The sequence below is a fragment of the Biomphalaria glabrata genome, chromosome 5 (genome assembly GCF_947242115.1).
Source record: "Biomphalaria glabrata chromosome 5, xgBioGlab47.1, whole genome shotgun sequence".
Taxonomy (NCBI): Eukaryota; Metazoa; Mollusca; class Gastropoda; family Planorbidae; genus Biomphalaria; species Biomphalaria glabrata.
The window spans coordinates 50,006,672-50,022,477 of record NC_074715.1 but is presented as its reverse complement, the minus strand read 5'-3'; the positions used below and the strand labels follow the sequence as shown (position 1 = coordinate 50,022,477).

Genomic DNA, 15,806 nt, shown 5'->3' with positions numbered 1-15,806 from the left:
GGTGCTCGATTGTCCAACATATACATATATATTTGCTTATATTTGTATAAGCAAATCTATGTCATACTATTGACTTTTGGTTCGCGTCTCTAGCTATGACGAATGCAAACAGGAAGTAGAAATCTCTATTCAATTAAAACAACAAAGTCTATATAGCTGCGGGCAGTGTTTTTAATCTGAAAGTGTTTGCCAATTTGCTTTGAAGACTGAAGTATGAGAGTCTCTGCTGTAGCCGAGGGCATGCACTATGACCTAATACTATGATTTATTGATAGGTAAAAAGTACATTAACCAATGTACCGTTAGATTTTAGAATTATTCCTTTGTAGTTAGATAAACTGAAGTTACATGTAGGTGAACAAATTGAAGGTATTGAAAACACATTGACTTTATAACAAAGTAAATCATTGTCTTATTGCTAAATACATAAATTGACATTAATGTTAGATAAATAAATTAATGCTATAGTTAGATGTATAAATTATAGATGCATTAACCCAACAGTTAGTATTAATGTAATAATTTATATGTAATAACTAGATAGTTAAAATGACGAAATAGCTAATATATAATCAATTTAACATTATATGTATAGGTAGTTAATCTATTCAAAATTATATGTATAGCTAGTTTAGCAATTATACATTATATTTGGGTTTACCAAAAGATTTTCTAGATTTACTGGACGTTTGCTTATCAACATTGGGGCCACAGGAGGTTTTTTTTTATCTTGTAAATTACTAGCGTTACTTCCAAAGAGAATATAATTAACAAAATGGATTAATTACCAATATTTAATTTTTGATTCATTCATATTTTGTTAGGAACAATACATAATTTGTATTAGACAGACAGACAGACAATGAGTTGCTATAAGCTTTGTGGGAAAAAATACAAAGAGCAAACAATCACTATAATCGATTCTATATAATGCTATGCAATTCAATTAACTTATTACTGCTGATGACTGGCTGGTCATTTCATCCCCTGATCATTTCATCTCCTGGTCATTTCATTCCCTGGTCATTTCATACCCTGGTCATTTCATCCCCTGGTCATTTCATCCCCTGGTCATTTCATCCCCTGGTCATTTCAGACCCTGGTCATTTTAGACGCTGGTCATTTCATTTCCTGGTCATTTCATCCCCTGATCATTTCATCCCCTGGTCATTTCATCCCCTGGTCATTTCATCCTCTGGTCATTTCATCCCCTGATCATTTCATCCCCTGGTCATTTCATCCCCTGGCCACTTCAGACGCTGGTCATTTCATCCTCTAATGATCTAATCCATCAAATAAGAAATGAAAAAGTATGAAATTAACAATATTTCATATTAATTTTTATTTACATGACAGAGTGTGCGGTGAGGGGGGGTGTAGTCCGCACCGGGCGACAGCCAACCTAGTTACACCACTGTTCTGGTCCAATCTCTTTTGCTGTGCAAACAAAACTAAGATTTGATCCTCCCGCCCCGATCAGTGCATTTGGACAGAAAGGCTACAGAAATGACTATAATAATAATAATAATAATAATAATAATAAGCGTCTATGGAAATTGTCCAAAATAACAATATACCCCATTGTTATATCAACCGAGGGGATAATAACAACTGACCTCACAGACACCTTCAAGGCCCTTAACATTCCTAGGAACATCTTCGTTGCCTGTCAGAGGGCGGTACTGCTGCAGACCTGCCACATCACCAGAAAATTCCTCAGTGGAAACTGTTAAAGGGACTAGATGAATTTTGTTTCTCTTTAGCGAAACTCGACCCTGGCAGCGCCAGAGAATGACTACTCGTTCATTTCTAACATAATAATAAAAAGAAGTAACAAGTAACATGAAGCTAAACACAGCTCGAACTGAATCTTAAAACAAAAGTTACGTTTGTTTAAGTCGAAATTAAACACCGTTGGGTCATTTAATTTATGCCTTCAGCATTTCCCCCTTTTACCAAATTATAAAACACACTCACACGCGCAGACACACACACACACACACATATACATATATACATACATACATACATACATACATACATACATACATACATACATACATACATACATACATACATACATACATACATACATACATACATACATACATACATACATACATACATACATACATACATACATACATACATACATACATACATATACAAATTTGGCTGTCTCAAAATACACATTCTGATTAATGAGACATGACACTGTAAAACATTTATTAGATTTATTTTAATTACATACACTGATGTGAGCAGGCTCATGGCGCTAATTGAAGGATAAATCAAATTATTTTCTCATTAAATTATGGGATATTTTCATAAACAGATGCCATTGTATAATTAGCGAACTATTCTGTATCCGGTGTCCAGCATAATAGTGATTTCTCATAGCTATGTATTTAAAATATCATGTAATTTTCTTTTGTCAGAATACGGAATTAAATGTCTAAGTTTTTTAGCATAATCTAATTCTAATTTTTTAATTGGCAACAATGATCTTTATACCGGCCTTGACATTGTTTACTTTGTCTGTTTCATAATCTATTAAAATCTTTTTTCTTTTTCTACCTTAATATATTCACGTGTGTTTTTTTCCTCAATGATTAAAATTGCTTATAAAATTGCTTATAAAATTGCTTATAAAATTGCTTATAAAATTGCTTATAAAATTGCTTAAAAAATTGCTTATAAAATTGCTTTTAAAATTGCTTATAAAATTGCTTTTAAATTGCTTAAAAAAATGCTTATTAAATTTTCAAAACAAATTGCTTATAAAATTGCTTAAAAAATTGCTTACATAATTACTTTAAAAATTGCTTTAAAATTTGCTTATAATTTGCTTTTAAATTGCTATGGTTATCAACAAAAAAAAAAAGATTGTGCTACAAACGAAAGAGCTAGTACGTTTGATTTTACAGTCCAAAAGTACTGACTGCATAGCTAGAGAGGAGGATCCCAGCAATGGAATTAAGATTTTAATTGGTAATTTTTTTTTATCAATTAATTCTTGTGTTGTCTGGTAAAATAAACAATTGTGCGAAATTTCAGCTTGTTCCGAGATTGAGTGTCGGGAAAAAAACGTGCACAAGCTTTTGGCCAGACGAACACACAGACAGACAGACAGAGTGAGTTGATATAAGCTTTGTAAAAATCATCCTTGTCCTCCCCATGTAGGTTATAAAGCCGTGGAACACAACCAAGTCCTCCAGTAACTTGACCGTCCCAGAGCAACCTATGTGTCCACCATCGCCGGACCTGTCTCACTTGACATCGGAGGAGATCAGTGCCATCCATGAGGTCATCAGGAGACAGGAGGAGTTTGACAAGCAGGAGGCAGACAGAGTCAGGTAAGAACACGTATAAGACTAAACACTTCACATTCTCTGACTTGGTGTCTTCAAGAAAGCTAATAATTGAACTTTAACCTAGGTTTTAACCCTTTCTCTCCTAACTGACGATACCAACGTTGATTCCACAGAATGTGGTAAATAATTGCGGAGAGAAAGAGTTAAGAGGACATTCATTTCAAAGATATATTTTGAATAAAACTGAAACAATGGTAATGAAAACAAAGTCATTAAAGGGAAAGAATTGCACTATTGTTTCAAAGAAAACAAACGCTGTAGATAAAATATTTGTAAAACGTTTTACATGTTTCGGATGTTTCTTCAGAGTTGAAGATAATTTACTTTCTAGTCCAAACCTCCCGCAGGACGACGGGGGATTGCAGCGGGCAGGGTATGAACCCGAGACCACTGAGACCAATGAACGACAGTCCAGCGTACATACCGCACAACCAGGCAACCATAAAAAAAATAAAAATAAATTCATGAATTGGCTCCTATGTATTTTTACACTTGAAATTACACATTATCTTTTGCAATTCCAATGATACACTTGCCACTCATGGGTGGAAGGACAGTGCCTGGATACAGATCTAAAACGGTTCTAACGATTTTCCTAGAAATGTGACAGTATATGTATATTTTTGGTGAAACTAGTAGCAGTCATTATGTATATGTCCACATGATGTACTGGCTTGACCGTTATAATGTTTAAAAACGTAATCATCTTAAATTTGGTCTGAAATCATGTCCATGGAAATTCCCGCATGTATTCAGTAAAGAGTTTAAGAAATAAATAGAAGTCTTACAAAGGACTCAAAGCAGGACTGCAAGAAGGACGAATTTCTTTTGTTTAAACCATTCTTTTTTTATTGACACTAGACGATCGTGGTAGAGATGAACACAATCGTATTCCCTATGAACTCAAGCAAGGCGTTAAAGTCGAGTCTTCCATTTTGGAAAAGCCCATTCCCAGCCTAGGCACGGATAGATACAGTAAATAGGCTACTGTTTATAGTGTTTCCACCATAATTGAAAATCTTCATAAAGCTGAAGCCCTAAATCTTTTTCAGTAGCTATTTAAAAGTCGTTAAGCGGAGTCATTTCATAGAGTGCCTCCAATATTTGACAATTTGCATTGAGACTATTTCGTTCTTATAATCTCTAAATCTGCAGGAGGTTGAAAGAAGAATTAGACGGCCTACAGCAGCAGCTGGCTCTCAAATCTATCGCCCGAACGCAGAACAAGAAACTGGTAGATCTACGCCTCTGCCGTCTGTGCTTTAAGACCAAGTTTGCCGACGGAGTGGGGCGAGTCTGTTCTGATTGTCAGCAAAGGGTGTGCCCGCAATGTGGGGCGTTCTGCAAACCGAGATCCACCTCAAAGAGAAAGGTAGGTCAGAAAATAACTCTATGACCAGCAGCCAGGGCTGGATTTAAGGGAGGCCAAGCGGGGACATACAAAAGAAAGGTAGGTCAGAAAATAACTCTAAGACCAGCAGCCAGGGCCGGATTTAAGGGAGGCTAAGCGGGGACATACAAAAGAAATGTAGGTCAGAAAATAACTCTTAAGACCAGCAGCCAGGGCCGGATTTAACGTAGGGCAGGCGAGGACATACAAAAGAAAGGTAGGTGAGAAAATAACTCTAAGACCAGCAGCCAGGGCCGGATTTAACGTAGGGCAGGCGGGGACATACAAAAGGGGACTCCATAAAAGAGAAAAATATATCGGAATATCGACTAATCAGAAAACTTTAATGTATTTTTTTTTAACGCTTACACTTTAAATCTCAGGTCAGGTGAAAACAATGTCGTGATTAAAAAGTGTCCGCTTGTAGTTATAGCATGCTCGGAATATGTTAATACCAGTACAGCTCCGGATTGACGGAAGTGCGTCTACCAAGGGCCTCACCCTCCACAAACTCAAATATATATATACGCTTTTTTAAAAAACTAAAATATGTATATTAATTTTTTTTAAAGGTAGGTGAGATTAAGTATAAAAGCACTCTATTTCATTCTTCTAAAATATAGCTTGCTTTTAGTAACAAGTATTTTTATTCATTAGTGGATCTTTACCAAAGCTTTCGGTTAAGTGTAAGGGCATCTATAAAAATCTTTGCCCGGGATCTCCTCATTCAAAAGGGGCTAAAGGGAAATATTCTGGAAATGATTCAAGCAGGAAAAACATGAAGGTACTTCCTTGACAAAATCCTATTACGATAAAATAGTGTGAAAAGACGCATCTCGTAGCGTAGCAAGGAGTTCGTCGTTTGGGGGCCCGGTGGGCTTGACCATTTTAGGGGCCCCTGCGTTTTGCGTAATATTTAATTTTTAATATAAAAACACTCATTTGGGGATCCCTTCAAGTGGGGGCCCGGAGAGGGGCTCAAATTTCCCCTTACTCCCCCCCCCCCCACTACACCACTGCAGGTCTACCACTTATAAAATAATGTGAGCTTTTCATAGTTAAATTCTAAGGTTTGTTTTTGCTTTGTTTTTTTTCAGAGTATGAGGGGCAGGTGGCGCTGTAAGCTATGCATAGCAAGGCGAGAGATGTTGTGCCGGACAGGGAAGTGGTACCACGGTACGCCGGACCCTGCAGAAGGCGTCAAAAAAAAGCTGTCCGTCGTCTGCGACCTTGATGGCGAGACAGACGCCGGAAGTAGCACCGTAAGTATAAAGGGCAGACGTAGCGTGTAGTAGTAACCTGAACAGGGTTTAGAGAACGCTGTTTCTAGATGGAACACAAAGTTTTGGATTTAAAGAAAGAAGGAAAGATAATGAAGAAAAATGACCAATATTCTCTCTCTCTTTCTCTCTCTCTCTCTGTTTCGCCAGCAGTTGACAGCGGGTCTTTGTGGGTGACATTGCGGGGGGTATTATCTATTCATGGTGATTAAATAGCATTGTCTCCCTTTATAGCGGAAGCGCTAAGAATAGTCCGGATACAAAATGTCACTTAAGTCTGGAGGGCCAAGAAGTCGTGAATCAGTTTCCACATCAATGCTATCGTCTTCCCATCTGAGACGTAGCCTGTCTTCTGACAGTTGCCCTCCTTGAGTTTCGGGTGTACTCCTTCACCCATGTGATTTTTTTTTTCTCAAGATGTTACGTTGTTTATTTTAACTCTTTCTCTGCTAATACACGATGCCAACGTTGATTTGACTCAAATTAAAGTAAACTGGGTTTTGGATTTATATACTATAATTTGTGTTGTGTAAAAAGAGCCTGCATTCTCCTATAATTCAATACCAAATGTAACATTTTCTGAAGACAAACAAAAAGTTATTGAAGCTTTATCATAACAGGAGAGTGAAACACAAATGAGCAAAACGAATAATACGATCGGAATGAGAAAAATAACTACGGAGAGAAAGAGTTAAATATCTTCAATATGTGTTATTGTTGGCGTCAGCAGTCAAACGACAATGGCTCAACTCAAAGCATCAACAATAGCAGAATTGTATATCAACAATAGTCGAATTGTATATCAACAATAGTCGAATTGTATATCAACAATAGTCGAATTGTATATCAACAATAGTCGAATTGTATATCAACAATAGTCGAATTGTATATCAACAATAGTCGAATTGTATATCAAAAATAATAGAATTGTATATCAACAATAGTCGAATTGTATATCAACAATAGTAGTAATGTATTTACCGCATACAGCTTTTAGTTGGTTTCTAATTATTCATGATTCTCCGTATACTAGTCTCTATATTTTTTCATTAATGTTTTTTTATTCTTTAAACACCATTATTAAAAACGTTTAACTTAGAGACTTTCTTGGATCGAATGTAAAGTAGCAACAATACACAATTAATTAAGTTAAACCATAAATTAGATATAAGAACACAACCTAATAAAGTACAAATAAAAGATGAAATAGACAGGGTACATTTGTATTCATTACTAGCCTGACATTACCCGCGGCCTGTGGGCCTTGGTTTGTGTATTATTAATCTAATGGATTGGATTTAGATCTATGTCAAACTCAGATAATGATCCTTTCACGTTTTTCTCTTTCGCCACGAAAATAAAAGTAGTTTTGCGAAAATGGGTTTACCCGTTAAGACAATACATTCACATCTATTAAAAATGAAAGTAGCCCGAGATAAATTAAATATATAAAGTACAATTAAAACGTGTTTACCCGATTTGTTTAAAGGGTAACTCCGATGGTTTTGACAATTTTTGATATAATATGTGTTTTGATTTATAGATAATGAATATATTATTCTTTTTTTTTTATTTGCAAGAATAACTTAGTAATTGATGTTTTTGTGACATAATTTTTCTGCGCATCCAAAACAGTCAGATTTTCACTGAATTTCTGTGTGACGTCACGACGGTGCACTCAAATCCTATTGATACTCATTGATAGGGAGGCGAAAAAGAAATTATCTTTGATAAAAAAAAAAATTTGTTATTACATCATTAAAATACTTTAAAAGAAATTTCTAATGGTGTATTAATTATGACTGTATGTTTGACCGTAAGAAAATTATGATTTTTTTGTGCTGTTTCGACCTAACATTGGTTGACATGGAAAAAGTGATGAGAGAGCTTGACGCTGGCTCAGCCGGCGAGACACACCCCCAAGGTCAAAAGTTAAAAAGCTGGAATTGAGTTTCGTAGACGATAGATCTACTTATTAAATAAGAAATTTAATAGTAGATCTAGTATTCGTAGTAAATTTCTAGCTCACAAATCTGATTTCATTTATATTTATGAACTTCAGTTGTTTAAAATGTCTCAGTAGTATCATTAATTGAATTCTTTGGCCTGGAAATCCAATGTATTGTTGGTACTGCACCTGGTATTAACTTCAATTTTTTTTTTAAATCCCATTTCCACAGCAGTGAAGTTGCTGAAACAGCTTCTCTCAAAATGGTTTGAGCATAAACAGGAATTAGCTAATGCCTTTGTAAAATATTTGCTCTTCAGGCGAATAAATTTTCCCCATTTTCCCTTTAAAACTTCATCTCTTGGAAACAAATGAAAAGAGACACTAATTTCTGTATCAGCATACTTGCTGATTTTATCTTTGTGATTGGAACTACTGCAACAAGCTGAAGAACAATATTTAATTTTCTTCAAGTAGAAATAGAGGTTTATAAACAATGACCGATTATAAATCAACGTGGAGACTAGATCTAGCTGTGAAGCGTAACAATAAATGCGATCCGATAGGTACAGATCTAGACTAGAGAGTTTATCGGTTATATAGGTCTAGATCTATATTTAGCCAGCACCTTCGTGACGTCACGTTTTTAAAAACTAAAAACATCTCGCAGAATCCCGTTTTTTTGGGGGCGTGGAGAATTTTCTGTCTAATTTATTAAATATAAAATTTTCCGAGCATTTAAATAAAAAATGATATAATGTTTACTATTACAACTTTTTACGCAGAATTTAAATATGTCAATAACTAAAATTTGAAAAACTATCGGAGTTTCCCTTTAATGAATGGGATTATAAAGTACGTCAGGACTTCTAAATTCGCCGATAAAATGAACGAATTTATGTAAAAATGCTTTTGAAACACATATTTGAAGGTTAATTTTATTCAATAATGAGATCAATAGACTATATTTTGTATTATGATGTGTCAAAGTAAAAAACTATTTGTGCAAAGTGTAGTTTTAAAAATTTGATCTTGATCCTTTCGATCTTATCTCATGTAAACATTGTTTAGATCCATGAAATAGTAATACTTTCATAGAGTTGAGCAACTATTTTTTGAGGGTTTTAAGTTTGTTTTAGGGCTACTATACATACGTCACGGTTGAAGTTAGTACCCAAGGAACATTTATGCCAATTTTTATCAAGATTGGTGAAACGCTTTTGATTTCTGTGCGTTACATACATAAATACATACATACATACATACATAATACATACATACATACATAAATACATACATGCATAGATACATACATACATACAATATACATACATACATACATACATACATACATACATACATACATACATACATACATACGCATTACTTTCTGCTTTATATTATAGAAAATGCTAGTACACGGAAGTATATGAGTACTCTCCCCTAATGCCATAAGGGCATGGAACCTGTGGCATAGCAACTCTAGCACGATCGAGTTCAATGAAGCCGGAAGGGCGACATTGTTAGGGGTCCATTGGAAAGCTTGACTTGTACTTGAGTTGAGTGATTGGGGTCGTTCCGTATCTCTGACCTACTTTAAGCGATCACGTGATTATGGTCTTACAAAGAGAATAATGGCTATATCTTCCTAATTAGATGAAGATTAAGATCTAGTAGCCCTTCTAGATCAAGACATTCTAGAGATAGCCCTAGATTAAGTAGATCTACAAAAAACAAGTCATCACAATTATTAATAATTCTAACTGAACTCAGTTATAAATGTATACTAACCTAATAATGCGTCTAACAGTATAACTGTACTGGACATTAACTGGACATTACTTGGATCTCCATTGTACTCCAACTGAACTGCATCTTAACACAAACGCAGGTCAACTCAGTTCAACTATATTTCTTTCTGTCTGTCTCTGTCTCTCTCTCTCTCCTTCTCTCTGTGTCACTCTGTCTCTCTCTTTCTTTCTCTCTCTCTCTCTCTCTCTCTTTCTTTCTCTCTCTCTCTCTCTCTGACTCTTTCTTTGACTTTGTGTGTGTGTCTCTCTCTCTCTGACTCTCTCTGTCTCTCTGTCTCTCTCTCTCTGACTCTCTATGTCTCTCTCTGTCTGTCTCTCTCTCTGACTCTCTATGTCTCTCTCTGTCTGTCTCTCTCTCTGTTTCTGTGTCTCTCCGCCCCCCCCCCTCTCTTTCTCTCTGCCCTACAAGCTCTGAAACTGAACTATAGAAAAAGTTTACTTCTTATGACCGCAAGTAAAATTCAACATATTTATATAAATATATAAGGCTTGTCTGAAGATTAATGAGGAACATATCCTTTCCCGTGGCTACGCAGTCCCAGCTCTAACCTATATTTTTTGCGACATCCATCGCAGGTATAACCATTGTCGCCGTTGGTCGATTTTCTATATAGAGACATTACTGTATTGGAAAGGGAAATAATCCAGTTTGACGTCCATTCCAAGGAATGTAGTGTAACTGAAATTCTAAGACAAGCGTGATGTGGGTAATCGTGAAATGTATTGAACCTCTGTTAGTATCAAAGGCAAGAAAATGTGAAGCTTTAGATCTTAAAGCAGGGATTCTCAACCTGTGGATCGCGACCACTTTGGGGGTCGAATGACTATTGGCCAGGGGTCGCCTAAGACTATTGGAGATTTTGATTTTTCATCTTTCATTGTAAGTTTTATTTTGGTCACTTCATACGAAGGCACAGTTTTACCATAGATGGTATACATTGACTCTGTAACTGTAATGTATGTCGTTACAAAATAAATTAAAAAGCGATTGTGTATCGTAAATAAAATGATATAAAAATGGAGGAGGGGGGGGAGTAATGGGAGAGAGAAGCCTATCTAAGAACAAGAACATATTACCAGAAGATACAGATCGTTCTTTTGCTTGAAGGTGGACATTGATAGCTACTTCTTTTTGTTTCTTAAAAAAATGTAAATGTCATACCAAATAAATGTTGCAGACAATTATATAAAGCTTATGCTATGTAAATACATCATGCATTTTACAATTTTAATGATTTTCATTACACTAGCAAAATCACATTTAAAAGACAAACTAGGCCTATAGAACGAAATAAATTTTACGGTAGGGGTTGCGGTGCACCAGTAAATCGTATTAGTGGATCGCCGAGCATTAAGGTTGAGAACTGCTGCCTTAGGGCTTTCTGCATCAAGAGAGTCGTTGACCAGGTAGAGCAGTGGTTCTCAACCTTTTATGCTCGGCGACCCCTTTTTAAAATCCCCCACTTTTCAGCGACCCCCACCCACACACATACAGCAATAGAAGAATAGACAATAACAATTTTTAACAATTAATAATTTTCGATGGTCTTAGGCGACCCCTGGCAAATCTCAATCGATCACCAAGGGGGTCGCGACCCAAAGGTTGAGAACCCCTGAGGTAGAGGAATTGAAGACATTCAAACTAAACAAAAACAAATGTAATTAACTGAAAAACTTTGTTTTTATGTTGGTTTTAACCCAGTTCCTTAAAAACAGCTTCATACGTCTGTCCATGATTACCTGGTATCAATATTTCAGGGCATCTTATGTTCTGTTCAAGATTTGTATCCAATGGCAAATGAAGGGATTGAATTCTTGAAAATTTTTTTTTCTCTCGATCTGAATCCGTCGTGACATTTGTGTCTGTGCGCGCGTGTGCGATGATCAAATATAGATGACGTTTGAAATTCAACGACGGAAACATGAGAAGAGACTTTCCTTACGAACACTCACGGATGTTTTAAGAGGACATTCATTTTAAAGATATATTTTGAATAAAACTGAAACAATGGTAATGAAAACAAAGTCATAAAAGGGAAAGAATCGCGCTATTGTTTCAAAGGAAAGAAACGCTGTACATTAAATTATTTGTAAAATGCTTTACATGTTGAGGATATTCCTTCAGCGTATAAGATTATCTTATTCTTAGCCAAAAGAAAATCCGCTGCCGAGAACAAACGCAGACGACGAAAAGAAAATCTAAATCGACCACCTGCGGACAATGGTTATGCTTGCCCTGGATGTGGCAAAATATGCAGGTCACAGCTGGGGCTGCGCAGCCACGGGAAATACTGTATTCCTCATTAATCTTCGGACTCGAAGACAAGCCTTATTATTCTTAGCCCGAAAACTCCCGCAGGACGACGGGGGATGTCAGTGGGCAGGGTATGAACCCCGGACCATCGAGACGACCAAACAATAGTCCAGCCCAAACGCCGTACGACCGGGCAGATTTAAATATGTTTATAAATATAGGAAACTAGCTTTATCCACCGTATAATTTCGCCTAATTTCTCCCCGATTTATCACCATTTACTCTTGTTTCGAAATCCCCAAATATCATTAAAAAAAAAAGGAATTTGTTAGATTCGACCAAGAGCCCACCTCTATTCCGCCCAGTGCCAGAGCTTGAAAATTAATTCTTTTCGACATATAAAACTAGTAATATTGTGTACGATACAAACAATTCTAATATAATATGCTAATATAACATTATATCTGGAAACTGCAAAAAAAAGCAAGTCATCGAGCTAAGCTTTTTTTTTCCTCTAGTAAATAATTAATAAAATAATTAATGTCCCTTTACATTGATGTTATCATGATTCCATTTTTAGCCACCCCCTTCTCCTCCTCAACACTAGGAATCGCTGTTATTGATTTTGTGCTGTCTGTCCGTCTTTCTTCCGTCATGTTTGGCTCTTTAAATTCGCCGTCCAAAATCAGAGTTCACCATTACTAGAATCGGCTTGTAATAGTCGCTTTTAGTCTTAAGGCTTACGTAATAAGACTTTGTTGTCACAGAAATAATTCTAAATATAGATTTCTTTTCTATCTATTTAGTGCCATGTAAATCTTGAAGACAGTGAAGCTTGTCCATCTGGGAATCGAACGGATTCGGAATTGGTTCGGAGAGTTGAAGGAAAGCCGGCTTCCAAGAATGCCCCGTCTGGGAAGAAATACAACCGAAGGCGGTCGCTGCCTCCAGAGTCGGCGACAAAGGATAACCACAGTGCTGAACGTTCCGACGATGACGATGACGATTTCAGGGACAGCCTGGACAGCTTGATACTGGAGCGCCGTTTGTCTCGAAGGCGGAGGCAGGAGAAGAAACAGAGGCGGAGAATTCGTGCTGGTTAGTCTAGCAATACTATTTTTTTGTAAGCAATTAATATGATGTGTGTCATACGTCCATGCACTCCAGGGCTACGGAGGTTCTGTAAGCGTTGGAGGATAATACTACTAGTTAACACTACTAGTTTGATTTTGGGAGTGGTGGCTGAGTAGTTAAGCGCTTGGCTTCGTAACCTGAGGCCTGAGTTCGAATCTCGATGAAGACTGGCATTTTGAATTTCGGTATCTTTTAGGGCACCACTGAGTCCGCCCAACTCTAAACCTAACTCTAATTGGAGAAAGTAAAGGCGGCTGGGAGTTGCGCTGGCCATATGACACCTGAAAAGGGGAATTTTAATGTACTAGTTTGCTTTATAAATCCAGCGTAACACCTCGCTACACTAGCAAAGACACAGTTCGATTTTTCTTTTTTTTTTTTTTGTTACTATCATATTTATTAAGTTTATTTTGTAAGTGTATGTTATAAATTAAATCAAATCTGAAATCTCCTGTCAAAATAAGACCAAGTTTATGTTTCCAGGGCAAGATCAGAGAAGCTCAGAGTCCCTCTCTGATAGACCCAGGTCCCTGTACGCTGAGGGCAGAGCAACATCTTCCGACAGAACTCCATCGCTTGTAAAGAGTGGTGAAAGGCGGGACAGTGTCACCAGGTCACTCTGGGGCCACAGTAACTCTTTGAATTCTTGTAAGTCCGGTGCGTTGTTTTAGAAGTTCATTGCAAATTATAGAATACATGATAGATGGGTGGATAGGGTTAAAATAATGTGAATGGTAACATTATATAGAGGTTAAACTTCTGCCATATTACGTCTATCTCGAGACGATCGTAGCCCCTTGAAAATTGTTATGTGACTAAAAAGACCTGCCTTTATTACTATTATATCTTCATACAATGTTCCATTGGCATTCGATCTACTTGTCCTAATCAGCCAAGCGTTTACTGCTGATAACTGCGGATGTCTTGACAGTCTTGGCACCAGGGGCGGACAGGGCTTCAAAATCTTCATACAATGTCCTATGGCATTCGATCTACTTGTCCTAATCAGCCAAGCGTTTACTGCTGATAACTGCGGATGTCTTGACAGTCTTGGCACCAGGGGCGGACTGGGCTTCAAAATCGGCCAGGGCAATTCTATTAAATCCGGCTAACAAATTGTATATCATGCAATGGGCCTCCTGTTCTAGGCCTATCTGTTCTCAAAATCAATAAGTTTGATATGGTATGGATACTGTATGCATGCTTACAGTTAACTCTACCATAAGAAATGTAGGCCTTATGTTGCCTTTAAATCGCTAAGTGTGTAGGCCCTAAAAGGATAAAGCCTACTATTAGCACTGTCTACGGGTGTAGGCTATTACATTATTTAGGAAAATGTGTTTAATTAAATTAGTTTTACACTGTCAATTCTGTGAAATATATATATATATATATATATATATATATATATATATATATATATAACGATGTCTATAGGGCCCCTTTTATTAGAGACAATTATAAAATCTTAATTTAATTCGTGCCTTAGTAGCATCCATGCGACCCTTTCGGTGGCCATACCAGCCAATTTGGGTACCGGCCCACCGGGCATTTCCCAAATGCCCATATAGCCAGTCCGCCCTGGCTTGGCACTTGGCACCCTGCTCTGACTTTCTTGTTTGCGATTTTATCTAGAAACACATTTTCAGATTATAAAATGACGCTTCGAAAGCTTTGATTTAAGCTAGTATCATTTATGGAGAGTGGAGAGATCTGATCATGTATGGTGCCCCAACGGTCAGACTAAGATGAAGGTAAATCTATAACCAGAATGTTATGTAGTTTTAATTTTTCCATCAGTGTGTTTGTTATAATATAATCTTTATACGGGCAGGTGCAAGAAAGCCTGTCAGCTTGCAAGAGAGCAGGCAAGATAACTCTGGTGGCTCTTCCACGTCAATAAGCAGCGTCTTCTCGTCCTTTAGAGACAGCAGTATGTCGGATGGTTTTAACGGATTGTCCCCAGTTGTGTCCCCTCCCTCACTCAAGTAAGTCAATTATAATAAATATAATAATAAATAATGACATCGAAATCAATACTTTTTTTTATAGGTTATAAACAACATGTATGGGTTTTTTTTATTAATTATTACCAATGAAACCTCCCATGGAACTCTCCGAGAATATTTATATATTTTTTTTAAAGTTTGTAATAAAATAACAGCATATTAACTACCTGGCAAAGTAATTGTGAAGATTTATTAAGTATTGACCAAGGTCCAGCCGGGTTTAACTCTTTCTCTCCGTCATTATTCACCACATTCTGGTGGAATCAACGCTGGTATCGTCAGTTCGGAGAGAAAGAGTTAAATCTAGTTTGGTGTAATGAACATAGATGTAGAACATGAATCAAAGAACTGGGCAGTGGCGTAACTAGGGAGTTCACCGGGGGGGGGGATTCACCTTTTTGGAGGCCTCTGCATTTTGACATTTGACATCATGACATGAGATAAGGTACTTAAATATAGATACGTGTAAATATAAATCTATACGTCTAAATTCCAATTGGTACAGTATATAAGTAAAATAAACCAAAAAAAAATCATTAAGACTCGTTTAATGAATAATACGTTTGTTGGCGAGAGAATGCCCAAGTGACTAATCTCAATTCATAT

At 36.7% G+C, this 15,806-nt stretch overlaps 1 protein-coding gene across 3 annotated transcripts in view; it reads left to right on the top strand.

Moving 5' to 3' along the window:
* The window catches only part of LOC106075832 (regulating synaptic membrane exocytosis protein 1-like), a 152,110-nt gene that overhangs the window by 108,770 nt on the left and 27,534 nt on the right, over nt 1-15,806 (top strand). For 2 of the 3 annotated variants that reach the window (XM_056028669.1, XM_056028667.1), the window contains exons 3-8: nt 3,184-3,356; nt 4,530-4,746; nt 5,862-6,026; nt 12,864-13,155; nt 13,675-13,848; nt 15,026-15,179. In XM_056028669.1, the coding sequence (XP_055884644.1) occupies nt 3,184-3,356; nt 4,530-4,746; nt 5,862-6,026; nt 12,864-13,155; nt 13,675-13,848; nt 15,026-15,179 (1,175 nt within the window). The remainder of the gene's footprint in view (nt 1-3,183; nt 3,357-4,529; nt 4,747-5,861; nt 6,027-12,863; nt 13,156-13,674; nt 13,849-15,025; nt 15,180-15,806) is intronic. The other variant, XM_056028668.1, reaches the window with a different exon arrangement.